Raw genomic sequence first — 27,684 nt, 5'->3', positions numbered from 1 at the left:
GCTTAAGATCTAAACGAATTTGAAGAAACAGCTGTCCAGCGTTTTCTTGTTTTTTTCTTTAAGTTTCCTTTTATTATTTGCACAGAGAATGAGAATATTGACAAATTTCTAAGTTAAGTCTAACGAGAGAATTCTACAAAACAAACTCTTTTGCTTCGATGACGCAAAAAGTTGCTAGAAATAAGCTTCTGTCGTTGTGCAAACAATCATATCATTTAAAGTTTCTCTTTTTTTATATATACTCGTAATTATCATAAATATTTATTCTGTCGTTTTTGTCTAAGGCTCCGCAATGCATGCATTCGTGTGTGTTGTGTATATAGAGTATCGAGTGTGTCCTATTATTGTGGGTGTGGGTGTCGGTGTATTTGAGTGGATAAGCGGGCGGGAAAAGCAGAAACATTTGATTGATTTGATTGGCTTTAGTTTTAATGCTAGTTATTATTTGAAATGCGATTAAATTGTGCCTTTAGGCTTTACATGCTATGGCAGTCATATATGTATCCTTTTCTGGAGTGTAGTTATCGAACGTACATATGCATGTATTTTCAATGCAGCACATCTACTTACAAAAGAAATGCTGTATATCTCACGGGACTCGACTCTCTTAATTTTCTGCGATTGGTTTTCTCTCTGCTTTCCTCTGCATTTATCCCTCGGCTTTACATACATATGAGAGTGTGCTGTTTTGTGTTTTGTATTTTCTCCATAATTTATTTGTTTTTATAAATATATATTTTGCGTGTGTATTTATGTATAAACAGTATATAATTATTTATATAAAAACCTAATACAATTGCTGCATGTATACAAACATGTACCTATTATATTCACTTTTTTGAATGAACTAACACAACTAAAAAAACACAAAACATACACATGTAAAGAATATCAAAGTGTTGTTTCATTTGATCAATTTTATTGCGTTTATAAAAAAATATTGCATTTAAGTATTATGTTGAGTGCAAGCTCCCTCAAATAACACACTCGTCGTCTGCGTCTGCTTCTATGTGTGCAAAAAAATTTCCAATTCTTCAAAACAAAAGTCTCGTTTCTTTCGCACTTCATTAATAAGTGTTTCTGCTTATGTTGTTGTTATGTTTGATTACTATGTAATGTGGTTTACGTAGTATGTATATTTAAGCGCTAATAAATCTAGAAGATTTCCCCGCTTCTCGTATAGAACGAAGCGGCCCGCGTGTCTGTCGGGGTGGTTGGGTCGGGATTGGGGTCGGGTATTGCATGCGAATTTGAGAGTTTCGGTAAAGTCTCTTTTTATCATACAAAATTATGTGGTTTGCGTTGCAGATTGTGTGTGCTGCGATAATCGTATAAATTAAAAAATAGATTTATATTATATTAGAAGATATATGTATGTATAGCTGTGAATGCTAATTGATTGAACTGCTGCCTTCGGTTACTTCTTAGTTGCGTCTTGATCAACTTTAGCTGCTCATTTGTTGCTGGTTTATGCCTCTTCTCTTCTATTCTCTTCTTTTCTCTCGTGCAATGCTTGCTTCGCTCTGGTTATTGTTTATTTTTTGTCGTTTCATCATATCGTTTATTCTCTTAGTGCCCTCGGTTACACATTGTTGTTGTCCCCGCGTTTACCCGCTGTTTGCTGTTGGGTGGGTGTAATGATTGCTATTGCTGTGGTGTTGCTGCTACGGATGCCGCTCTAGATCAGCACCAGCATCAGCTTAGGCCTCGGCCTTCTTCTTCTCCTTCTTCTTTTTCAAAAACGATGGTGTGCGCAGGCCCTTCTTCTTCTTTTTGTCTTTCTTCGGCGATCCGTCCGTGGACACATCCTGGAACTGTAATATAAATTTACATTGAGAGTATAGTTTCGTTTTCGTTTTGCCGACTACTAAGCTAAGCTCATCATCGCTTACCTCTTTACTGCTCTGGGAGAAGGTGCTCAAGTGTGCCTCCGAGTGGTCGCCATTTTGCACGTTTTCACCTGGTGGAAAGGCAAAGAGTAAACACACATGATTAGCACGATTTTCAAGGGTCGGGGGTTGGCGGCTCCTACAAATGTAACTCAGTGGACGCGCACAGAATATGTTATACTATTTCATTAGACTCTCTTTTCACCGCTATGAAACGCACACAAAATTCAAACACACAAATTTGGATCTAACTAAAACATGTACATATGTAAGTGGTTGTCACAAGAATTAGATGTATCGAGTGGTGTATTAGTGAGGTGTGTTAGTACACTTATGGACCTTGGGTTAGGGTTAGAACAAACGAAAGGACATGCAGCGCAGGATCAACAACTAATATAATAACATACAAGTGCATGTGCAACAGCAAAAGCAGGCGATAAATGATAAATGCAAAATGGTTACCTGTTCGTCGATAGTGATTGCGTTTGAGTGAGTTCTGGGCAATAATTAGGTTACGACTTATCCAGTAAATAAACAATATATTTGAAATAAAACAAATTTAGACAAAAAAAAAAACCAAACATAAAAAAAAAACTTAAAAATTCACAAATATTATGATTTAGTAATGATTGAGAGACTTGACGGGGGATATTCCGCAGGAGGACAGTCCCTCGGACAGCTGCGAAAAGCGCGCACGACAGTCCGTGATGAAGGCCTGGTTGTGGAGCATATGGGCTTTAATAACGTTATTCAGCAAGCTCTGCAACATATTCTCGAATGAGCTGAGATGGGTATTCAGATCAGCCTCCCCTGGGGACACCAATGGAGACGAACCGGACGCTGCACCGGCACCGACACCACTGTCGGAAATAGTTGAGGGCGACGGCTTTCCAGTCATATCGGTCTCGGCCAGGTCCACATAGCTGTAGGCGTGGCACAGGACCGGTGCCGAATTGCTGCGCTGCAGCAACTGGGACGGTGTGGGCGTGGCCAGCGGAGCACGAGTAGGGGCTGGCTGATCTTGGAGTATCTGAGCGGTTCGCTGTCGCGTGGCCAGCTGCTGCGAGATGTAGTGGATCTCTTCATCTATGACCTTCTCCAGTTTGGCCCGGAACTCTTGCTCGTGCGTCTGCACCGTCTGGACGCACTCGGCGTTGCGCAGCGACACATTGATCAGAACCTCAATGGTCGTGGGGGTCGGAGATGTAGCGCCAGCCAGGGGCGAGCTGCTCAAGGTCAGCCTGACATGTTTGCCCGGGGTATAGGCCTCGGCCTCCTGCGTAGACGAACCATTGCTCGTAGTGGTTCGTTCCCGCCGCCTACCCAAGCCGCTGTCGTCGCCGTTTTGGTAGATGCTCTGCTCTGCCTCGGGCCGTCTGCTGTGCTTCACCTCGTTTCCATTCGCGTCCGTGTCCACTGACAGTGCATGGTCTCTCGGCAGAAAGTTATAGCTGCGATAGAGACTATAGTCTTGAGACTGTGGCTGTCTTTGGGGGCTGGCCATAGTTATGGATCCGAACATCGACTCGAGCTCGTCCAAAGAATCATCAAAGCTTCTGCCACTGCTCGCCGTGGCACTGTAAACGCGCTGCTTCCTCTGCGGGGGCGTTGGCTCCAATCGAATCTGCTTCTCCGAGACATAGGTGGGTGAAGACAATGGCTGCTGCTTGACTGTCGACGCCGATGTTGGTGTTGTTGCTGCAGCTGCCAGGACATCGAGCATCTTCCGATTCTCCTTGGTCAAGATCGACAGATTAATGAAAGAGAACACATTTTCCCGCTGCTCAGATACATTTTGCCAAATGGATTTGTGTTCTGGATGGAGCAGGATGCTGGGTGCACTATTGAGTGGGCAATTAAATCCATAGTGAGAGATTGTCCGGAATGGAACCGTCTCCCCGGCATTCGGAGAGGTAACGATGGGACCTCGATGCGGTGTACTGCTGGGCAGATCCACCCAGGCGCTTGTCGCATTGTTCTCCATGGTCGTATTGTGGTTGATGTTGTTGTGGATGTTGATGGGGGGATAGTTGTGCCTGCTGACTGTATCCACCTTGTGTATTACATTCACCTGCTGCACTCGATGGGTGGCACCGACGCAGGCGTCAAGGTACTGCCTGGGATCCCACAGAAATGAATATTTCCGGGTCAAATAAGACCGTACCTCTGGAAGTGAGAAAGTGGGAGGGAGCATGTGCATGTTGGGCGTGGGGGGGATGAGTATGAGTATGAGTATGAGTATATATAAATGCTTGGTAGGTGTGTGTGGGGGAGGGATATAGAGGGGGAAACTGCACGAAACAATGACGAAAACGCAGACGCAGACGATGGTATCCGGATTCCACTTAATAGTATACGATGTACTGTACTTATTACATTAAACATTTAACATTGTACGACGTAGCTGCCCACAGGACTCAACGCAAACACTGGGGGACCTCTGGGGGATTTGTACACCTTGAACCAATTAAATAATAATAAAAAATAAAAAAATAAATATTACAAAATAAATCTTTATTTGATACTTTCATTCAATACAAACCCTTTGCCATACATACAGATAATTAATCGTGTTTTGTGTGGGTTAGAATACATATGATACGATGTAAAGTGCACATAAACAAGGCTACAACTCAAAAATTCCATTCATGCCAAGCAATAGGGTACATAAAAACTGCAAATATGTGATTCCTTTGAGACCTATAAAAATAAAAATATCTGACGGGGGCCTGGGGGACTGTCTGCTTGGACACAGCAAATGTGGAGAAGAAAAGTGGAAAAAAATAGATGGGCAAGGAAAGAAATATTGGGGATTTGCTCGGCTCTGTTTTGACCATCAATCAGTTTAATCCGTTTGTTTATCGAGATCTTTATCGTGTTTCAACGTGTCCGGAGTAGGATCCACATCCTCTTCTTGTACCACGTTCTCCCACACATGGATTTGCGTGCCCTGTAAAGTGCAATTCGTTACCAGGACAACTTCCTCATCGTCATCAGACTCCTCTGATGTTCCTACTTCCCCAGTTACGCGATTCTGGGTTTCCTTTGACGCATCTGCTAGTTTTTCGTTATCAGTTTCAGATTCTGGCATATGTAACACCTCGACGGCGGCAATACTCTGGGGGGTCATCGCTCCCACCTCCTCCTCGTCGCGAAGTTCCTCTTCGGTGAGCCCCAATGTTAAACTAGTTGGAGGCATCTCTTCCACATTGCCGGAGTTTTCCCCGTCATTTGTCGAGTCTCCAGTGTCAGTGGGATGATTATCGATCGGTTCTGATTCAATCCGTCTTAGACCTCCTTCGATTACACTGGATTCTTGTTCCCCTTCACTGTCCTCCGCTTTATCGGAAGTATTCTTTGTATCCGTTTCGTGGTCGTTCGATTCATCTGCTTCGGCATCGGAGCCCACAAGCTGCTTTTCCGTTGGAGTTCCTCCGGTGTCTCTATCCGTGTCTTCGTCTCCGTCCCCACTTTGAGCGGACATTTCGAGAACACTTTTGAATGAAGTAGAGCTACTAGCATTCGAGTCGCGATTAGTTACTTCGGCCTCTACAGGGGTTTCTTCCTCTTCCGTATTCGATTGACCATCCGTTGAGGATGAATCTTCTTCAGCGGCATCTAGATTTGTCTGGGTTTCTGCCTCTTGAACTTCGAACTCAATTGATTGTATCCCTTCGGAACTCTTGCAGGATGGCTCAGTATCAACTTCTATTACGTGGGCGGAGTCTTTAGTCGAATCTGTGTCATCATTTCTAGTGTCATCCTGGCCATCACCGGCAGTCTCCCCTTCCGTTGGCTGTTCATCGCTTGTCAGGGATCTATCGCTTAAAGTTTGCACCGATTCGTGACTCTGATCCTGAGTGTTGTCATTGGCACTGTAGTAAATGCTGCATGCGGTGGCATTCCCAACGTCTGCTCCCATAGCTGCTGAAGATTCATTTTGAGTGGAGACTGGGCTTTGATCCTCCTGCTCGTGCTCCTGATCCTGACTGCAGTCCACCTCGAATGTTGTTGTCGAAACGTTATCCGCCTCGGGCTCACCCTCTGTAGGCACGCAGAACGTGCTGCTCGAGAGCGTGCGATCCACGGAGTAGTTCAGCGATGTGTCCGACGAGATCCGATCAAGGTTCAAGGCCGGATTCATGGCGCAACGCCGCACAGGCGTAAGAAAAACACCCGCTTTGCGTCGCTTGTTATGGGGCGAGTGCGGACTGCGTGGCATTTGGCGCGGAGTGCTTGGACTGCTTGCAGCATTCCGGTTCTGGGCACGCGGTGGCGTGGGTAGGGACACCCAAAGACGAGACCCGTTGTCCCGCTGGCCGATCTCGAAGGTGCACACGGACGACACGCTGGCAGCGCTCCTGGCCTGTGACATAGTTCTTTGCTTTTTGATCGAGCTGGTCGTTGGCCTTGTGGCCGATCGCGGCCTGCCGACATTGCGGATGTTCTCCTGGATGAAATTGCGCTTCCTGTTGGGACTGGGACGGCACACGAAGGTCGTGGAGGAGATGGTACGCTTCAGAGGGCTACTCGGCTGGGTGTCCAAGCGGTCCCTCTCCTCCGACTGCTCCGACTGCTCCTCCTCCTCCTGCTGCTGTGGCTGGGGATTTGACAAAGACTGCGATAATCGAGGGCAGGGTCGCGTCACCAGGTGCTTGTGGGCCGTGGAACTGCACGGCGCACTGATCTGGTGCATGGACAGGGCCGAGTTTGTGCTGGTTGAAATCCGACTCGTACTCGGACCCGGACAGGTGTAGACGTTCGTGCAGGTGCGACGCATCCCCTGGCGGACCAGATCCTCCAGCTTCTTGGGTGTCAGCTTGTTGCGAATGCAGTCATCAATTTTGACAAAGATGGGATCGTTCTCCTTGAGTTTGTCCTCCTCGATGCGCCTCAGGATTTCCAGCTCGATCGGTGAGAAATTCTCGATGTCCTGCGGGGGTTGGAATCTTGCAGGAATCTCCTCCCCATGGAAGGGCTCTGCCTCGGTCGTTTCGGCCGACTCTGAGCTACTGGTGAAGCCTTCGAACTCTGTCCCTGTCTCGATCTCGTTCTCATTCTCATCGACATCCTTTTCATCGTTGCGTTCAATCTGGACCCTCTCCTTTTCAGTGGCCTCTTCCGGGTCGTTCGGAACGGGTGTGACAGGCTTCTCATCGTCACGCTTTTCTTCAAAGTGGATGATGGACTCGTTAGATGAATCGCTCGTGTCGTCGGCTAGCTCCGTCGCCCGTTCCACCAGGCAAACCGAGTCGTTGGCATTCGCAATGTTCTCCAGGCTGATCGATCGGAAGAGCGTGCCAGTTTCTGGCACCTCAATGTCATCCAACTCCAGGGGTTGAAGCCTTTTGGTGGTTTCCACCAGTTTCTGCAGGTTTTCGCCGGCCAGGCTGAGACTATCCTCGAAATCTTGCAGGATTTGCGGCAGATCATTCGCCGTATTGTCAGTCATTGCGGTATTGTCATCCTGCGGAAGGAGCGACACATCTTCAGCGATCGGAACTGGATTCTCCTCCGTCTCTGGGTCCCCCTCATGGTCTAGCCAGCCATTGGCCCGCAAAGCCCTGACCTCCTGCTCATCCAGGCTCACCTTCAGTGTGTGCTCTGTCCTGGACGGCGGCTCCTGTTGCATCTTCTCCTTGTCCCCAAAGTACTGGACGTGGTCCTGCCAGAGTTCCTGGAACTCGGACTTGCGGCGCTGGCGCTCATCTCGTGTCATTAGTTGGCGCCCCTGTTCCTGCTCCTGCTCCTCTTCCTGCTCCTGTTCCTGGTCCTGGCCGTGGTCCTGCCTCTGCGCCTCTCCAGTGGGCTGGAAGTGTTGCGTGATCTCCAGGGTAATCCGACGCTCGGTAAGCGGCTGTTGGCGGAACTCCGACTCCCCATTGGCAGCATCCTCTGGATTCCGATTCGTTGGCTCCTGCCAGTTGCCAAAGTTCCACACTTCGGTGATGTTTGTGCCCGTTCGCGGCTCCATTGGGGGATAAGCTCTGGGCGGCGGGGCACTGGTGGCACTGGCGCCCGGACTGCCCTCCAAGCCTGGCAAACTAAAATCACTGGTGATGGCCACCACACCTGGCGTGAAGCCCAGATTCGTCGACTCCTCGGAGAAGTTGAAGCGTTCGATTTCTCTGAGAAAGTTCGTGGACTGAAGCGAGGTCTGCGTGCTGGCATCTTGGTGCCCGAATCCGGGTATCTCTGGCAGTGGCGCCTTCCCTTGCTGCTTGGGCGTGACACTGCTGCTGCCCATGCTGGCCAGATCCTCCTCGCAGGAGCCACTGTTGGGTCCGCGCACGCGCTGCAGCTCCGGCTTGAGGCGCAGCAGCTTGTCGATGCAGGGCTGGCAGAGCTGCTCGTAGCGGGGACTGGCGAAGATCTCCTCGTAACTGATGGCCCGCTGCATGGGCCGGTAGCCCAGTGCGGCCAAACCGTCGCGTCCTGGCAGATGCTTGTGGGCCGCGCATGGCATCTGACGGGGGGACTGGAATCCAAAGTGTGAGTGGGTGCGGTACGGCGGGTGAATGAGATTGTTGTTGGCCGGCTCCAGCGGGCGCCGGACTATGTTGGAGGAGCCTGTGCCCGTGCCCGTACTAGACGTGCCATTTGAGCTGCGATAGTAGGCGGCCAGATTAACCAACTGCTCGGTATGAAGGGTCCTCAGCAGGGCCGAGCAAATCTGCGGCTGAGCGCATTGCCCCAAGGAGGCGGCGGCAACTGCCGCATAAACATAGGAATAAAGCTGGTCCTGCCCCTGCTGGACAGGAACCAGATGCTGTGCCAAGTCGGCCACCCCAGACCCCGAGCCCGAGCCCGATCCCGAGCCCGACCCCGACCCCATATCTAATTCAATCGACGGAGGATCGCTCTTTGGCGCTGGGAATAGATCGCGGCGACACTTGCTAGTCGAAGAGACGCTTCTATTCCGAATACGGTTATTCTCCTTGTCCAGCTCATGCCCGTGGCTGTTCGCATCTGAACTGGTGGGTGTCTCGGTCTCCTTACCCATGGACGACTTCCCAAGGACTTGCACAGCTTCACAATGCAAGACGAAAATATGGAGAGAAGAGCCAAAGAGGTGTACAATTAGTATCTATGGCAAAATACGTAAAGGGAGTCTGGGACTCGATGAATACATACGAGGGCAGGGGGGAGAAGTACATACATAGATAGATTTCGATACGTATTTTTTGTTCGTTTGGATGTATAAGAGTGTGTGTATATCCAAGGGGGCTGTACCTAGGCTGAAACTTGAGTACAAATAATAAATATTCCTGGCCATTGCCATAGCAAGGGGTAATACGATTGCTTCCACCAAACCGAATAGTTCTGAATGATATATTCTATCGTCTAACCAGAGTATGAACTGAATTGCTGAATTAGTTCGATGGTATGGATGGACTAGAGCTAGGGTTTAGTTCGGGTGCTTTTGTTTCCGGTGACTTTGTTTTGGTGGATTATATACGAGTATATAGAAGTGTTATCTTTGCATACAAATATACACCAATTAATTAGTTGGGATTATATATACATGGGCGTTCCTGGGCGTACAGCCTGAGTACATTGAAGGAAACCCTTCGGTTTTTTTTTCTTTTCTTTTCTTTTTTTTTGGGTGGAGGGGGGAATTTTTGTTACCTCGGCCTGTTGGCGGCTTGCGATTTGTTGCTGTGTGAGAGCGTTCGCCATTTATAAAACTAAGTGTGGCTAAAACAGTATTGAGAAATCAAATAAAACAATTAAATGGCATGGCAAACACACGAAAACGGCGTCTAGCGTAAAGCCCTTAAATTGAATGCCTTAAAACTAGAAATACTTAGTGTAGAAAGTGAGCTGAAAGGTGTCTAGGTTTAGTACTGGATAAGCAAGCATGCTGCATAGATGTGCATTAGTATCGACTAAAAGGCTTAAACTAAAACAGCTGTGCAACAGCCAAAGAATTCCTTGGACAATGGAGCTAGAATGGCCAGAAGAATGATTGATCGGCTCTGAATGGCAACACAAAATAAAACCAAACAGAACAGAACAGGGCAGAGCAGAGCAGAGCAGAGCCGAGCAGAAAGTTCTGTGGCAAGGCAAGGCGGCAGCGGTTAACATGTCATGTCGAATGGGGTTTAGTGTGCAGATGCGGATGTTCTGTTCTTTTGCTTTCTATAAACTATATAGTATATACTACGAGTAAATTTGTTCGATTTGTGATGGCTTTGGTTTCTACACACTAAACCTTTCGGGGCTGCACTCACCTCTAGCTCAAAAATAAGTGTTTTTTTTTTTGTTTAGCTGTTCTTAGCCTGACTTTGTGGTTACACTATAGAGCGCAGCAGCAGAAGTAGTAGAAGTAGTAGTAGTGTTGGTAGTAGTAGTAGTAGAAAAGGTGGTATTTGTATGTAGTGGTAGTAGAAGTACAAGTTTTGTGTTCTGCTGAGAGCTTCGGGGCTGGTTGGTTCTTGTTGTTGATGGTTGGTCTGGTTTATTCTTTACACTATATTTATATTACATTTGTAATCGGTTTTATTCGCACACCCCTACACACAGTTTTTATCAAATGAATTTATATTCAAGGCAGAGGAATGTTATTAAATAGTGAACTGGCAAACGGACGGGGGACTGTCCTAGATGGATTTTCTGCAAAGGAGAATGCGTTCCGATCTGATCTGATCTATAGCTTAGCTTTTTTGTTGTGCGTAGTAGTTGTTGTTGTGCTGTGATTTTCAGTTGATCGTTGAAAATAATACTCATTTAATACACGGCATACAACAGTTGGCTGTTCTTCCTTGGCACCGAAAAGTATTTAAAGTATGTAATATACAAAGATAGGAGAGTAACACGACTAGTACGTATAATTAGTATGCAAAAATACCGATATCTACATCTAGTTAGTATAACTAACTAAAACAGTTTTAGGACCGTTGGCTAGGAGCTTTTAAACTGCGGAATAAGTGGTGTACAGTAAAGACAGTAGTGGAGTGAAAGTATTAAACAATTTTCCTCACAGAAACGAAGTCGAGACTGTGTCAAGTGCTACGAGTACTTTTTTGTTAACTATAGTTTTGTTTTTTTTTTTTAGCATTATTTTGTAAATTCATTTATAGGCGTGTGTGTTTGTGTTAGGCAGATAAAAAAAAAATAAAGAGGGGAAAATAGCATAAGAAAAAAATAGGTTATCAAATGTTAGAAGTCTAATAATTATAATAAATGCCTTAAACTAGAAGATCCATAAAATAAACAAAACAAATAACTTCGTTAGATTTATCGCGTTTCTGCGTGTAACTTATGTAACTTAAACATGTAAAAAACTGATACAATCATAAAACAAATGCATCCAGAGGAATGGAATGGGATAAAAGGGAAATACATAAGGACTTAACTTATTAAAAAAACATAAGACATCTGAAAATTGACATTTTGTTCATATAATGGATAAGCAAAGACATAACTCTGAGCATTATATGGATGTGTTCGGTATTGGAGTATGGTAAATCATACGATCACGATTATATGAACTGGATAGTAGCAAAACATAAAAGGATAGGAACAGAGAACATGGACTGGACTTACCATCGCTCAATACAACTTCCGCTTGGCTGGGAATGGGCGCCTGTTGCGTTTGAATCTGGATAATTTGGTGTTCTAAGATATTACAGAAACGTTATGGGAAACAACAGATTTGGAGGGTTATTAATGCAGATCTAGCCAAATGTAGCCAAACGGATGGCACGACCGTGACATACCCGTCTCGGGTTCGCTCTGTGCGTGTTTGGCATGAGCCAAAGCTCCCGCTGCCTGCATCGAGTTAAGAGCCTCTGATTCCGAAAAGTCCGTATCGGTGTCTGAAAGAGGTACCAATATTTGAGTGAATGATGTATAACAGACAGGATCTTAGATGCACACTTACATTCGCCATGAATGCTCTTCTTTTTGCGCTCCACCGTCCGCTTGTACTCATTCAGCTCATCGTCGGTCACATTGTCGAAGGGATTCTTGGCGTATGGCGCCTTGTAGACAGTCGCATTGTGCTGGAAGCCCCGCTGAATGATTCCCTTGGAGGCGGCACCCATTAGCACCACGTGATCACCGGCCTGCGAGACAGTGGCATCTTTGATGCGGTTCGCTTCGTCCCAGGTCACGCCCTCCAGTATATGAGATTGTGGTCCAGCTGAGATTTTGTCCGCACGTCGATTATCCTTGATCTAAGACAAGCATACATAGTGGACGATCTAAAGGGGAATTGAGGCAACTAAATGAATACTGACTTGCTGTTGGACGCGCTTAAACTCCTTGGTATTCGTCCCACATGGCACAAACTGCAGCGGATCTTCGATCCTCACGGGCGTCGAATGGGTGGGTGAACCCTCAGCGACCCACTTTGAAGGTTATAGTGTTCAATTTGAGCACGCAAGCATTTTTACGGTGTGGGGCAATGGGGTGGGACAATGCAAGTAGAAAAGAAAGAGAAAGAAATTTGTTTAATTTAGGGGCCGATATGCTTAAATCTAAAATACTTAAAGCTACATCGAAATGCTGTCTATAGGCGTTAGCCCAACGATTGTTCGGGTCTCTTAGCCAATCATCTTATACATAAATACGCTTCAGTGTTAATTATATAAGAAATACAATTCTTCAAGCATTTGTGAGCAATGTTTTTTTTTTGTTTTTTTTTTTAACTATTGTATTATCGAAAATGTTCTTAATATAACAAAAATAACAGTCAGAAATGATTTTGTGCCTTGAGAACAAATGAGAAAAAAAAATAGGTAAAAGTTTATACAAATATTTAAAAATAAAAAATATTTATTTAATTGAAAGAAATCTTAACCATAAAACATGCAAAGAAAAATTTGTTTAAATGTCAACGGAACAAACAAATGTTTTAAAAAATGAAGTGAAAATGTTGGAAATTAATATAAATGAAACGGTTTTGTATTTGAATGATTAAATACTTAATAACAAATTTCTTTCTCTTTCTTTGCATTGTTTTACAGAGCATTCGTTCGATTCGTTATAGTGGAAGAAAAGCAGAGAGACAGACAGCAGGGGAAGACCCCTAAAGGAGGCACAAAATCATCCATCTATGCAAGAGTTATTTTCGGTTTTAAGTTAAATATTTATTTGGGTAATGTAATGCACAAATTACAGAATTTTTTTGCTGGCAAAGCGGGTAAAATATCTTTTTGTTTTGTTTAGCACGATTTAAAAATCTATTTTCAAAATATATAAGAATGTATATAAATATATAGTTCATGTACTAATATTTTAGACGATTACTTTGATTTACTTAGTGGCTAGGCAGACAAATATTATGCGTGAATATATTCGCAAGTTTAGCAGCAGAATCGGAACTGAACTAGCTAAAGGGGAACTCATAAATGGAGGCGGAGCAAGTGGAATGTCTGGGTAGTGTGGGGTTTTCTTTGGGTTGGGTTGGGGTGGGTTGGCCGGCTCAACTAATTCCCTTCAATCTCCTTAAGGCTAGCAACATTCCGCTGCTGTGTGGACGCTGTCGTGGTCTGGTGTTTATCTTCGAAAGTTATGATCTCTACCTTTGTGATTTTCTTGGGATCTGGGGTGCCCGTCTCCAGGACTTCGACCTTCTGATACACATTCGGGGAGTTGAGCCAGCGACTGCGGTCGCCTCCTTTGCGCAGATCTCCCTTCTTCCAGATGCTGTTGGAGGTATTAGATAATTGGAATCATTAGGATCACTCTTGGAAGAACCTTGACTGTTCCTTGTTCCTTACCCCTGTCTAAAGAGCTCCTCCTCCTCGAGCAGATAGCCGAGAGATGACACGGCCGGTGGCAGCTCCACGTCGTTCTTGGGCTTGGGTGGATCCGATTTAATCAGGGGATGGCGGTAGATGTAGCCTGTGCGATAGCCAGCATTGTCCAGCATGCGCATAAGGGCCTCGAAGTCGGCTCCCCCAACACGCCACTTGGGCGGACTGCCGATTTTGGGCGTGGGAGCCGCCTGTTCAGCGACAGCAGGCTCCGTGGCAGTGGCTCCATCCTCGGCAGCCGTGACGGCGGCAAACTTCTTCTCCAGGTCCTCTGGGGGCCGGCGCGACTGCTCGTAGATGATCTTGCGCGTCTCCTCGGGAATCAGCACCAGATTGTCCACACCCACGGGCAGTAGCTTCAGTTGCGTCTCGCACGCCTGCACAATGTGGCAGGCGGCGAAGAAGGCCTCTTCGATGGTCTCGCCGCAGCATAGGGCGCCGTGGTTGGCCAACAGTATGACCTTGGAGTTGGGCCCCAGGCTGCGGACAAGGCGGTTGCGCTCGTCCTCATCGAGCAGACCCGTGTACGCGTGCGTGGTGATCTCGCCCAGCACACAGGCATCCCTGGTGAGGGGCAGCAGGCCGGTCTTCAACGAAGAGATGGCCACAACCGGACTGCAGCCAATGTAGATGGCGCAGCGAATGTCGGGGCGTGCTGCATGCACCACCGAGTGGAGGACAAAGTCTGGTTGGGGGGGAGCGGAAAAGCCAATGTTAAAAATTGAAATTATTAAATGCAAGGGGTGCGTTGGCGACTTACGGCTCTTGTTCACGCCAAAGTTGGTGGTGCCCTGCTCCACAATATGGCCCTGCATATCCACCTTGTTTAGCGCCGAGGCAGTGACTTCATGATAGAGCAGGCCATAGGGATTGACCAGGAAGTACTCCTGGTCGACCTTTAGGCGTGCGGTGATCTGTGCCCCCAGACCCTGCGTCCAGCCGTACAAATCCAGCAGACGGAATGTGGCAGCCAGCTTGCAGCGGAGTATTTTCTCGCCCTTGGCATAGCCCATGGACTCCACGCCGCGTATATCGTTAATGGGCACCATGCAACTGCTGCTCTTGAAAACGCTGCCCACCCGGCTCACCGGCACGCCCACAATGTCCGACAGCTGCTGCAGTATGCCGCTGGCCCCGCCACCTCCTTCACGGGCCGAATCGACGATGCGTTCCAGTTCCTCGCGGAACAGCCTCGAGCCCATAATGGCTTCGACGCGTTTGCGGCGCTCCATTTCGCGCATATCCTGTGGAAGAGCGACGTGACCCAGAAGTGATGGTGCATCGGAAAAGGCAGAAATTGCTTTCAATCGCCACTTACCTGTTCAATATCGGCGGGGCGCGCTTTGCTGTCCTCGTCGTGATCGCCGGCGGTTGGGTCTATGCCATTCTGTGGCGGTTGCTCGACTTCAGTCATGTTTGCTTCCTTTTCTGTTTAAATGCTGCAAACGAAAAGGGGAAAAGGGAATTTTATATTACAATTGCTTTTCCTTCACATTTTGTACGCTTACTTTACGCTCAGCTGGAAAATTTTCAACTGACCTTAAAACGGCAGAGCACCGTTCTACACTGTTCCCGTTGTGTACACACACACACAAACACATGCGAAATGGAAAAAAGGGGGTGGCAACAGAGAGAGAGAGAGAGAGCGAGAGAGAGCGGGCAAACACAACCACCCAAAATTTAAGCGAGAGAGGAATAGCGCTGAGAGAACTTTATAGCTGTCTGTTTTTCCTGTGAATGGCCAAAACTGTTTTGGGGGAGAGTGCAAGAGAGACAGAGAGATAGAGAGAGGAATGGGACCAAGGAGGGAGTTGTGCCGCATATTTCACTTTATTTAATTTCTAATTTTGGCTAAAAAAAAAAATTATATATTTACTTCCCAGTCTGACACTTTACACAGTGAAAAGCAGGGGGGGGGGGGGGGGAACCATTGGAAAATAAACCACACACTTTCCTTCCTGCCCACGTGCTACGACAGGCGCGACAACCCAGAGCAGAAGCAACGCAGAAAGGAAAACACAGAAAAAACTATTTTAAGATCCATTTTGCTTCTTACGAATTTCAAATAAATGCCTCGGAAATCGAAAAACCGAGCAAAGAGAGAGAGGAGATGTATCGAAAATAAATAAACACAAGACCGGGAAAGAAATGCTTTGCTCTTTAAATCTTAGGCGTGGTGTTTCAGACCCCAGCCACTGTGAGCACTAACCTTCAAATTGCACCCTGATGCTGGTGTATTGGTGCCGCAGGCGGTACTCGAACATACATACATATATAAACAAATGCAATAAGCAAGGTAAAAAAAGTAGGGAATGTCATCAGCAGAGAGAGGCTGAGAAAACATATCGTTTAAGAAATTTCTTGGCTCAACTAAAGAACGGTGGAATACGCTCCTGCGGCTTTCTGACACACTGGAACAACAAAGACAATAATTACGAGCAACGTGTATAATTTATGCTGACCCAATTCCCTTCCCTACATGCCTTTGCCCTTGCAAGTTCTGTTACCGCGGGCGGTTGGCTTAGTTCCCCATTTCCTTCCTTATTAGATAAGATTAATGGAAGACAATTGCATTCACAAGAGACTATTTGCAAATGATGACGTATTGCCCACCGGACATACATATACGTACATCCCACCAACAACCACAACAGAGCCAACTCTTACAGAATTATCGTGATGCTAAGGTAATTGAACTTTGCCTTTCCTTTGCTCTCTTCCCTTTTCTGACTATGCCTGGGTGCGTGGGTGCTCGAAGACGTTCTTTTGGCTGCAATCAAACGGAATAATGCTGAATAAACGCTTTTTAAGTGCACTCTGCCGTGTGAGAGGGTTTGCGTGTGTGTGTGTGGGCGCATGGAGTAGATCCCCAACAAGTATTCACAATTACTGCGTAGGCTGATCATCAACTCCCTCCCACCAGAGTAGCCCTAACAACAACAAAAAAGTTATAATTTTCCGTAGGTGGCGGCAGAGACTTGACTACGCTCAATGCTCAATGCATTGAAGAACGAAGAGAGGAATGCCTTTAAAGTTGTTCTCTGCCAAAAATCGACGCGTTTCCACTGAGATAAGGCAACACTGGTTGGCCAATATAGTCAACAGTGTCAACCAGTAGATCAACCAATTGATTTGTTAAATCCCAATTTGAGCACAATTATCAAAACATTGCAGTTTATTGAACTTTAACTTTGTCAACGCTGCAGACACCATTCTCTCGTTCTATTTCTCTCTTTTCTCTCTGTTTCTGACCTTTTTGTGCGGAAGAAAACAATTAAATTTAGGAGCATCTAACGCCACAGCGACGCCATCGATGACGCGAGCCGCTGCCGCTGCCGCCGTCGGCATAGGCTGGCCTGTCAGCGCCGCAGTTTGTTTGCCACCGCCTGACTCTTGTTGACATTATGCAATTACATCACACTTGTTTGGCGGCGCCGACGACGACGACGTCGTCGCGGACACACCCATGTCTTTCAATGGGTAGCGTCGTGTGCCAGTGTGGCCCCAAAACAGACAGCTCAAGAATGCTGAGAGCGGTAATGGGTAGAGAGGGAGAGAAGCAGAAACATGCTTACATTACATTACGATAAAAGATAAGATTAAAGCCAAAACAGCAAACATCTTCGCAACCAAATTGACTCAAAGAACTGAACACCCTCTGAATGATCGTACATCATTTTCACACATACAATACATACATACATACACTCGTATTCGCTGGCGTTAATTAAATTTCCCAAGTATTCAATTATCGCGCAACCAAAGAAGAAATCTTACGTAATATCCTCCACTCCATCGAGCACAGATAGACAGCTGAGGAGGGGGTGAGCTGGAGCTGTCCCATCGTCTCAAGTGTGATATGCCACAGAGTGGCCATAAGGTCGCACAGAAAATGAATTCATTCAGTTTCAATAATGCAACAAGTCGCTCACTCAGTCAGTCAGTCAGTGGGACACCGCCAGAGATCTGATGATGATAATGAAGCTGTTGTCGTCTGAAAAAGCATTTCATCCAGCCAGAAATTTGTACAAAAACGATCACAAAGAAAAACAGAGAAAAAGTGCAATAAATCATTACTTTTTATGCAATCATTCATAGTGTGCTAATTTGTGGAAGTCATATTTTTTTTGCCTAGGCATTCCAATATATTTCATGGAGCGTACTTAGCCTAGATTCTAAATCATTTGTTGCACAAGCTTGACGCGAAACGTGTTCCGTATGCGGAAATTTGTCAAATAGATATTGCATGAAATAATATTAGAGTCTTTCGCCGCCCATCTCTGGTATATTCAGCTTTGGACATGAGTCTTCCACAAGCAGTCGTGGCCGAGTGGTTAAGGCGTCTGACTCGAAATCAGATTCCCTCTGGGAGCGTAGGTTCGAATCCTACCGGCTGCGATGAAACATTCATTTCTTTTTTGCACTTTGCTTTAATACGATATTTTTTAGTATTCATTTTTACTAATGTAGCATATAAATAGATGAAGACTTTTTTATATCATGAAATGAATTTGCACATACTGTCGGACAGAACATTCTTGCGACCTTTTTTGTAATTAATGAGTTGTAGCCGATAGCAGAAACATAATGCAGTATTTATATTTTATTTATAAAGCATACTGTATGAAACCAATAATACTTTAAAATCTTATCTTAATAAGCGATTTCTACAGTATTTTTATATTTTTCCATCAACACTTCTATGGTACAAAGAAACTGTTCCGTGTTTGGTCACCTTGCTTCCAGCTGTTTCCGTGGTGTAGCGGTTATCACATCTGCCTAACACGCAGAAGGCCCCCGGTTCGATCCCGGGCGGAAACAGGTTGAATACTTTTTTGCATTCGTTTTTCAATTTTCAAATTTAGTTTTATCTGAAGTCTATTTTAAATCCGAACCTTGGAAGCATGGATTGGACAGACGAGAATAACTTTTTATTTGATAAGATCTAGGAAAGTTCGGAATATTTATGGAAGGAGTAAAATCAGCAAGGTAAGATTTCGGTACAGACACGAAAACTATTTAAATTACGTTAAATTACGAGTACACAGTAAACTTTAAAATAATATTTCAATTTGTTTACTGCCTCCCTCTCCAATACCAGCTTTGCACTAATAAGTATTTGACCGCTCAAATGCCAGCTGTTTCCGTGGTGTAGCGGTTATCACATCTGCCTAACACGCAGAAGGCCCCCGGTTCGATCCCGGGCGGAAACAGGTTGAAATAACTTTTTTTTTCTTTTCTCGAAGGTAACCTTTTAATTTTTTCGTGACTAAATGGCTTTTTAAGCATTAATTATAACAGCTCGGCCAATATGGAGTGTGCCAAGACGCCTGTTTCGTGCTCGCTTGTCTCGTATCTAGGCACAGTTATCGTTAAAATGTCTTCATTTGGGCCTGTAGCTCTGCTCTGCTCTGGGAATTTCTCGTGCGTGTGCAATTTTTTAACAAGGTAGCAGTAGCAGTAGCAGCAGCCAGCGACTTGTCTTGGTTTTGGTCTATCCGTAGCCGTGAGGCTTTTCCGTCTGGCCTTCTCTCCCCTGCCCTCTGCTAATTTTGTTTGTTTTGCTAACACTCTGTCTGGTCGGGCTCGTCGCCCCATTCTCCACTGTTCTGGACAACCCGTTGTTGTTGCCGCTGCTGCTGCCTGCTTCTGGTATCTGACGTCGCCGAAAGTCGCTTGTGAGTCGCGTGGCTTGAATTACAAAATCCGCACATAAATCTTAATGCCGGCAGAAAAGTTGGCGCCAACGCCCTCTTTATGAAGAGTGGTGCAGCAAAATTGCATAAAAACAGACTGGCAGCCGAGAAGCAAGAGTCCGAGAGAGGAATGAATGGAAGGCGACAGACACAAAAGAAAGTGAATCGCCAAAGCAAACAAAAAATAAATAATGCTTTTGCGTTCGCTTTTTATGCCCTTGAAACGCAAGATACGGTAAATATCGGCATAGTTTTACGAAACTAAAGATTATAATTTGTTGTCATTTAAAAAAAATTCGATGCATATTATTTAGCTGGCATAGCAAAGAGTATTTAATACTTCGTCTGTATATTTTCATTTTTCTAAGTTTGCCCTTGATTAAAGCCTTTTGTTGAATGGGACGATGGCTGGCGATGTGTCTTTGACTCACTTGGAAGTTGGCCAAAACTGTTGGCCAATTTGTAGTATTTTTGATACACATAAATTTGGTTTGGTTTTGTAAAATTGCCAAATAAACTTGAAATCTGCACAGCTGTTGAGATTTGCTAACGTCCAGAGAGGAAGGGGGATCATTTTATTGCATTGAAAATCGCTCAATATCAGTTTTCGAAAGATTTGTTAAGAGATCTTCAGGAGTGTATCGATTCCTTGTCTCTCGTTTGCTCTGTAATCTAGTCAGTCGGGAAGTAATCATATTTGTAGACTATGACATCAGCCAGGACATTGTGGCACCCACACCCACAACCCTCCCGGCACTTAAAGACAAGCAAATACAATTTCATCCCCTCTGAGGGGCACATGACGTCATTTCCTGTCATTAACTCAAAACGCAAACGAGAAGCAACCACGGCACGGCACGGCACAGCAACAGCAGCAACCCCACCAAACCACCCACCCAATCCCAATTCCAGGATATTTTTACGAGGCGCGTGGTAGCAAACATTCATTGGTGGCGCCACAGTTCCGTCATTTGGTCGGCGCCATTCATTCAAAATTGCATGGCAACGGCGACAGTGAAATTGCCGGCGAAAAAAGAATTAAACTAACAATGCTCTAAGGAAAATCCAATAAAATGCTAGGCGTGTCCCGAACAGGTATTTTTATTTCCAGAGGCCGTCAAGAACCCCCTCGCTCTATTGCACAAGAGGGTGTCTGTTTGCTTTCGATGGCTGTCCTTGTTCTTGGGCCCAATTTCTGGGGTTCACGGCCGGGGGTGGGAGGTTGTGGGTCGTTGACCCGAACACGCGAGCAACGCAGGAAATGTGGGCAGTGCCTGATGCGTGTTTACAATTGGTTTGAGCCGCATATACGAGTATGTAAGAGCACATGTCCTTAACGACAGTAACTCAATCCTGATAGGAGCACATTAAAGGCATTAAATGGGCTTTTAATTGAACTTCAGTTACAGTCGAGAAGGGTTGTAGCACAGGTGGAACACAAACAACAACAAAAAACTCAAATACTTGCAAAATGTTCTATTTGAATTTTAATTTAAGTGATCTAACTAATAGAAGATTTATTTGAATTTTGGGGCCTTTCTTACAAAGAACAGTGCCAGATTTTCAAGTTTCCGTTTTTTCCCCATATGTGAAGACTATTAAGCGAGAAATGAGAGTTTGCCATCGGCTGGAGTTTGGTTGAATGACCCATTTATGAGAGCCAACAAAATTTCAAGCGTAAAGAATATCATTTCTATCCCCTTGACTCTTGATTTCCCCCTATAATGATGGAACATACATACATACATTATGTGTAAAAACGCAGTGTACCATGCCCGAAGGCATGGAGGGGTAAATCTGAATTTTTGCACTATTTAAAGAGATATTTGTGTACACAGAGACATACGAACATGTACACATTTGTGGCACGACATATCGACATCGGAATAAAAAGCAGACTCAACGCTCAAGTGGCTTTTAATTCAATTTCAACTGAAGCAGAGCCACACGCTCCAAGGGAATCCGAGGAGGCAGAGACAAAAAGAGAGAGCAGAGCAGACTAGTGACTAGTGCGAAAAAATGTACACATGTACATGAAAAAAACCACAAAAACAAAGGTCAGTCTTAATTGAATTAGAGGTGAAGTTATGCGTGTCAACATGTAAAAAAGATTCAAGGAGAAGAGAGCCCTAAAAGAGAACAATTTCTATATCTACTACAGTATATTCTAGGAGCTTATCGCAAAGCCAACAGAGAGAATACTTCGACCAAAAGATACCCTCGTAAAAAAACGTAAACTTGATTACGCTTTTTTGTTTTAGTCCCCCCCAGCTATGGAGTATCCCAGATTGACAGCATCATTGGTTGTTTGTTTAGCGAAACACGAATACTTTTGGCTATCTCCACATTTATTCGGTTCGATTTGTTTTCCATTAGTATGAAAAACTACAGCACACTCCACTCTCTATGTTTATCCTTCTATTGTATCTTTCAGTAGCCCTCTCTGACCATTAGACGAGGTGGCGCAGCTCTCTGCACCGCTCCCTCTCCCCAACAAGAGTCAACGAAAGCGAGAGTAAACACGAAACCTGCGAGACATTGGGATATGCCATCGCAAGACACACCAAGAGAAGAGCAGAGTCTGACGTGACATCGCCTGTTGATGTCGGATAAAAAATACCCAGAACTCACCTTAAAATTGAAATTGTTTGCTCTCTTCCTTTTTAATATGTGGCTGCAATGGCAAACAAAAAATAAAAGACTTTGATTAGTAAATGGAAATGGGAAATTTGCCTATCACTTTTTTTCAAATTACTATATTTTTGTATAGCCAAACATAGAGAGAAACAAAACTGAGATTCATTGAGAGATGCTGTCTGCTGCGCCGACGTCGCTGTTCGATGATGTCATGCCAATATTTTTAGTTGGCGCGGGTTAAAATATTTCTATACTACTCGTTATTTTATACTGCTATTTACCCACACACACACACACACACACACACAAACAGACGACGGCGAAAGAGAGGGAGAGAGAGAGACCGAACTCTCTCAGTATACAACAAAATAATTGAATTATTTAGGGAGAGGTTGTATGATCGCGATGGGGGCATCCAACAAGCACCGTAATTTTTTACATCTTCATTTCGTACACACACACACACACTCACAAACACTTCCACTCGCTCTGCAAGCTACGTTTATCAGCTGGAACGATTTGCATGCTTTCCATAAATTTGTAGACTTTCCATTAGCAAAAATTTGCATACGAATTGCAAAATTATTATGAGCCGATAATTTGTTAGCCCCAGTCCCAATACGAGTGAAGTCAGGAAATATTAGAAACTGTTTAGCGATTGAATTATTTAAGAATAATACAATTTAAGTGTATTTTTGTTGTTCGTGGTGGTTCGCGGGCTTGGAGAGTCCAAGCAAAACTATAATATCCTCATCAAGACCATCAAAATTATAATTACCCACGAGTGCTTCCCATTTTCACTTTTCACGCACAATTTAATAACTGGATTGCTCAATAGAGCACAACACAAAACAGCACGGAATGGGCTCTAAAAAGTTAATGCGTGAAGACGCAGACATGAAAGATTGCCCAGTTCCAGTCCCACCTTTTCTGGTGCGTTAATCAACAGTTTCATTTGGAGCCTGGCTAAATGCTGTTGCGGTCGATCCCTACCTCCCCTCAGCACCCACCCAACGTCAAATGGCATGGGCGCTGATCGAGAGGAGTAGAAGATATAAAAGATTATGTAAGCCGTCTTTCGTGTGCTTCACAATAAACTTTTTCCCCTCTCTCTCTCTCTCTCTCTGTCTCTTCATTTTTGTGTTTTTGCATTATGAATTCATTTATGCAGCAACACGTTTGCGTTTATTGTTGCCCACGGACGGAGTACTTTGGCTTGCTGCCTCCCCGGCTATTGTTATATGAGGATGATGATGTTGATGCCATTTGTTCGCGGCTGCTTTTGTTGATTTCTTGTTGGGCAATGCTACAATGAAGAAAAGCCGTTCAGAAACGAGATTTTTACTGACGTTTGCACTGGCAAAGTGGGTTATGCATAGAAGGAGCAGAAGCTCCAAAAGAGGAAGCAAGAGGCCAATCATTCTTACTAGCTTTCTCAGGTCTTCCAATGACAAATTGAAAGCTGAAACTAAATTACATTTAATCTCGTAGTATTTACTTTCAAATTAAACTTAATTACAACAAATTGTGGCAATTTAACAAGAAAAAACAAAACAGTATTTCCCACGCCTCCACGAACAGAAACACAAACAGAAGAGAATAAAATAAAACCTAAATTCCCATTTGAATACAGTTCGGCAGCCACATAATAACAGGCTTTCAATCACTTTCCAGCTGCAAGAGACGGACCAGACAGATACACAGAGCGAGAGAGAACCGCTCAAGACAATTTCCAATTGAAGTTCAAGCGCAGCAGCAGCAGCAGCAGCAGCAGCAGCAGCAGCAGCAGCGGCGCAGCATAAAGAAATACCAGCAACATGAAAAAAGGCAAGAAATGCAGAGACACAGCCTCATCATCCGTCTCGTCTGTGCTACTCCCGCTTCTCTTTCCAACTTTTTAGGTATAAATTATCCACATTGTCGCTCACTCTGCCGCTCTGCAGACCGGGCTTAAAGTACATCATAAACTAGGCTGTACGAATTATCACGAGTGCTTAAAAGCGACAAACACAAAAATAACACAAAACGACTGCTCTCGAATTGACATACTTTGTGTCTGTCTCTCTCTCTCTCTGTCGTTGCTAGATGCTCTTATATGTATATAGGGTATAGGAACTTCGACTTTCTTTGGCCGCAGTCTCGTTTTCTTCGTTGTTGTTGCTGGTAATGCGGCTGATGCTGCTGCTGCTGCTTCTGCAACTGTACATTTGTTGTTGCACGTCTCTCTCGGTCTCTCTTCCTTTTCGTGTCTCCTCTCCACCGAATTTCTGTTTGTTGTTGCTGTTTTATTGATGAGCTGCAGTTGTTTAGCCAGCAGCAACATTTTATTTTTTTTTGAAGCTTGGCACGTACGCCTCTTTTATTTATGTCTGTATATTTGTCTATCCATCCCCCTCTTTTCGCCATCATCAAGTAAGCTGGCTTTAGTTCTCGCTTTTGCTTCAATTGTTTCTGCACTTTTCACCGTTTGTTCTGTCCTAGCCAAGATACCCTTCCCTTCTCTCCACCCTACTGGATGGACTCCATTAATCAGAGTGAACGTCACAATTATGCAGCTCGATCCCAACGATTTCCAAATCAATTAATCACAAAATGACGTCAGTGGGAAATTAGATAAGAGGCAACCCCACATCACGCTTGAGTAAACAATTTCCAATCAAAAATCATTTTCTGCCTCACCTTCCTTTCCTTACCCTTCTACTCATGTGTCCATCAAATGCATTTGCATTGTTGGATGGGATGAGGGCGAGGGGCACGCCCAAGTCGTTAGAAAGTATTTGAGACGGTGGCCTTTGAACACAATATCGGTTTGCTGGGATTGCATTCCCTCTTATCGAGGGACCTCTTTGTCTCTTGTTGTTTATATGCAAATGTTCTTAATTTTGTATTTCCGTCATTTATTGGAACACATTTCTAGGTTAGGTTTTGGTTTCTCCCGCTATTGTTTGCCGTTTTAACTATGCACTTCCTCCCACCCACACAGACACGCACACACACACACAACGGTCTCTCTCACACCTTGACGCTCTCAGTGCACGTTAATTTGTCACTTGTATGTATAGAGGAAACAAGAATAAACAGAGGTTTTTGACTTTCCCCAGTTATTTTGCACTCGAGTAATGGCACAACAGGCAAATAACGGTGCGCAATCATTTGGTTCTCTCTCTCCCTTTATCCCTTGAGAGAGTGAAATATAGGAATAATGCCGCAACGATTTTAGACAAACACTTGGCTGAATGCTTTTGCGGTTTGCAGCCAGAATAAATGCCCCAGGCGATGAAGCTAATTTAAAAAGAGACGAGCAACAGAAAAATAATAAGAGCGGGGTGGAACGGGTAAAGAGACGCAGCAGACACTCGGGGAAACCGTATTAAAAAATTCAAATATAAACATCATTGTGCCCGCTTGAGTGTGTATGTGTGAGCGTATAGCAAATTAGAATTGGAAACAAAAAGGCAGCAAACAAAAAAGAGAACATTTTCATTTGGTTGTCATTTGGTTTTGTGTGCGAAATGACGTCATGTGACATAAAAGATAGCTAAATTTATCAGCAGTCTAAAAGCTCGATGCAGAGATATGAGAGTACACAAGTATGCACGAGTACATCCAGGCCATGCCGGAAGCCAGGTAGAGCAGGTGGAGTGACGTCATAAACTTCTTCGGTCATGGAAATGAACTAAGGAATAAAACTCTTTTTTTTTTTAAAGGAATCTAACTAGAAAACACAAGCCAGAGCTTCGATAAGATTGCACAACAACTGAATAAACACTAAATACAAATCAAGTTATAGACGGTCCGGCCTACAACAAAACATCTGTTGTGAGGGAGAACTTACGTTTGCAAACTACTGTGCAGCGTATCGTTCTTCAATAAATAAGTTTTCAACATTTACAAATCTGTTTATCACTTGTTGCAGGTCGCAGTTTTTTTTTCGCCAAACCGAAAGAGAAAATGTGGGTCACAGTCGCGCGAGGGGGAGCAAAAGCACACCGTATTAGACACACACGCACACACATATGCACTTCGAGCGTGAAGATTTTGCAACCAAGATGGCGTGTGTGTGCGAGTCGATAACAAATTAGTTATAAAAGCAACAGCTAAAATCCGAAGTCCGTACGACATGCAATGGTATTTTCATAATCCGACAGGGGGGCATAGAAAGTGGGAAGAAAGAAAGCATGAATCATGTGAAAAGGAAAAGGTACTCACACCCACCCAAAAGACGAAAGAGAGAGGGAGAGAGAGAAAGAGAAAAAGCCGCGTCAGAAATTTTCAGAACATCAAACGCAAAGCATAACATCAAAACACACACACACAAATGCACGCATACAATTAGGAATGTTGCGTGTGCTTGACCAAACCCAAAAAACAAAAACAACACTTATTAGGGAAGTACAAAAGATGGCGTCACCGGCCATAACCTCTGCCCATCATAGCGGTAGAAGCATAACAGTAAAGATTCCATTTAGTTTCCAAAAGATTAATTCAACGAACAGCGCACATTTTCACCAGAAGAAATTCTAATTTATAAGAAACTCACCGTGGCTGCTTTTCTAAATGTCGGTCGGCCGATCCTCCAGTCGTTTCACACACACGAGTACAAGTCAATACAATCACTATGGGAGCACACGCTTTTTGTTATACACTCGCTCGCTCTCGTAATGCACAAAACATAGACTAATATGAAAAGAGGAGAATATTAAAGATTTATTGCTTTTGACCAAAGGGTTTTGCTTTTCAAAACGGCACTGGCACTTTACACTGCACGATTACATTTAACGTTTAACGTTGCTTATGTTAGAGGCGCACGCACACGTCCGCACAACTCGAAGAACAAGACGCAAAAACGAGAGTGGAGAGCTGGAAGGCGGTCCGGTCGTCAGTGTTCGTTAACGCCAAAAGGTGCGCAGTGTTTCCAAAAATTAAAAATTTGGAACATGTAAAATTGAGAGCTAACATATTAATGAAATAAAAACAATTTCAGAATAAATAATGTACAAATTGTTGTGACGCCATGTCACTATGCACAAATGAGGCAGAGCAGAAAGAGAGATAGAGAGAGCTGTTCGACTGGAAAGCGGCCTGGAAGTGTATCATCCTGCTACGCCCAAATACATTCACAATTATGTTGGGTGTGTGTGTGTGTGCGGTCGCATATGTATTTGGACGAATATGTGAAACAACAACGCCGCGAGTCCTGTTTTCGCCACTTTGACCACAAGAATTGCTTCGTTTATGCTTCTCTTTCCGCACTTTTAGGTATTCCGCGCTCAGCAACTGTGTCAATTAACCCCAGCCCACGCCGATTATGTCATATTATTGATACAAATACAAGTACACTTATTAACGGCGACTCCTCACCGGCACGGCAATGCCGTGAAAAAATCAATGAGTTGAGTGCGCGTCGGCTACGTTTTCCCTCTCAACACCCACGTTTCCTAACTTAAGTTATCACCCCGTATCAAACCGTACAGAAAAAGGGCACCGCCAGCAAAGTACTATTTGTTCGATTCTTAATCACTATTAATTCAGTATAAATGCTAAAAATTACACAGAATATTCACAGCGCGACGACCGCGAAAGCGCTTCGTTGAATTGTTTTTTCGATTTCTTTGTGGCTAGTATTCGTTTCTACACCTCTACATTTTACATTTACATTTGCTAAATTTATTACATCGCAACTACACGGTTACTACA

General features: G+C 44.5%; 1 protein-coding gene and 3 non-coding genes across 13 annotated transcripts; 3 read left to right on the top strand and 1 right to left on the bottom strand.

Annotated features, from left to right (window-relative positions):
- Positions 1-448: 448 nt before the first annotated feature.
- On the bottom strand, positions 449-27,668 carry hts (adducin 1-like protein hts). Of its 10 annotated transcripts, XM_015183763.2 has the most exons (13): positions 26,528-26,873; positions 21,982-22,024; positions 14,973-15,093; positions 14,415-14,898; positions 13,619-14,339; positions 13,421-13,544; positions 12,134-12,244; positions 11,776-12,070; positions 11,612-11,710; positions 11,439-11,510; positions 9,519-9,587; positions 1,893-1,960; positions 449-1,814 (listed from the first exon to the last, which is right to left on the bottom strand). In XM_015183763.2, exons 3-13 carry the CDS (start codon positions 15,066-15,068, stop codon positions 1,701-1,703), a joined length of 2,253 nt encoding a protein of 750 aa, XP_015039249.2. In that variant the 5' UTR covers positions 15,069-15,093; positions 21,982-22,024; positions 26,528-26,873; the 3' UTR covers positions 449-1,700. The 10 variants fall into 10 exon arrangements, with proteins under 10 accessions (XP_015039249.2, XP_015039246.2, XP_001360341.4 ...); XM_015183760.2 differs by lacking the exon at positions 9,519-9,587 and having other exon boundaries at positions 26,528-26,872; XM_015183761.2 differs by lacking the exons at positions 449-1,814; positions 1,893-1,960; positions 9,519-9,587 and adding exons at positions 4,713-8,918; positions 27,460-27,668 and having other exon boundaries at positions 26,528-26,664.
- TRNAS-CGA (transfer RNA serine (anticodon CGA)) lies at positions 17,971-18,052 on the top strand. The gene has a single exon. It is a non-coding gene; the product is annotated as a tRNA-Ser (tRNA).
- On the top strand, positions 18,403-18,475 carry TRNAV-AAC (transfer RNA valine (anticodon AAC)). Its single transcript has one exon. It is a non-coding gene; the product is annotated as a tRNA-Val (tRNA).
- Positions 18,795-18,867, top strand: TRNAV-AAC (transfer RNA valine (anticodon AAC)). Its single transcript has one exon. It is a non-coding gene; the product is annotated as a tRNA-Val (tRNA).
- Positions 27,669-27,684: the final 16 nt, after the last annotated feature.

The sequence above is a fragment of the Drosophila pseudoobscura genome, chromosome 3, assembly GCF_009870125.1.
Source record: "Drosophila pseudoobscura strain MV-25-SWS-2005 chromosome 3, UCI_Dpse_MV25, whole genome shotgun sequence".
NCBI lineage: Eukaryota > Metazoa > Arthropoda > Insecta > Diptera > Drosophilidae > Drosophila > Drosophila pseudoobscura.
The sequence above is the reverse complement of the archived record's forward strand: the minus strand, read 5'-3'. Positions and strand labels throughout refer to the sequence as shown.

Excerpts from the sequence above, each read along its gene's own strand:
- hts (XM_015183761.2), bottom strand. The coding sequence starts at position 15,068 with ATGACTGAAGTCGAGCAACCGCCACAGAATGGCATAGACCCAACCGCC. Across the intron at positions 14,340-14,414 it reads CTTTGGCGTGAACAAGAGCC|ACTTTGTCCTCCACTCGGTG; the intron begins GTAAGTCGCCAA and ends CCCCCCAACCAG. Across the intron at positions 12,071-12,133 it reads TTAAGCGCGTCCAACAGCAA|ATCAAGGATAATCGACGTGC; the intron begins GTCAGTATTCAT and ends TGCTTGTCTTAG.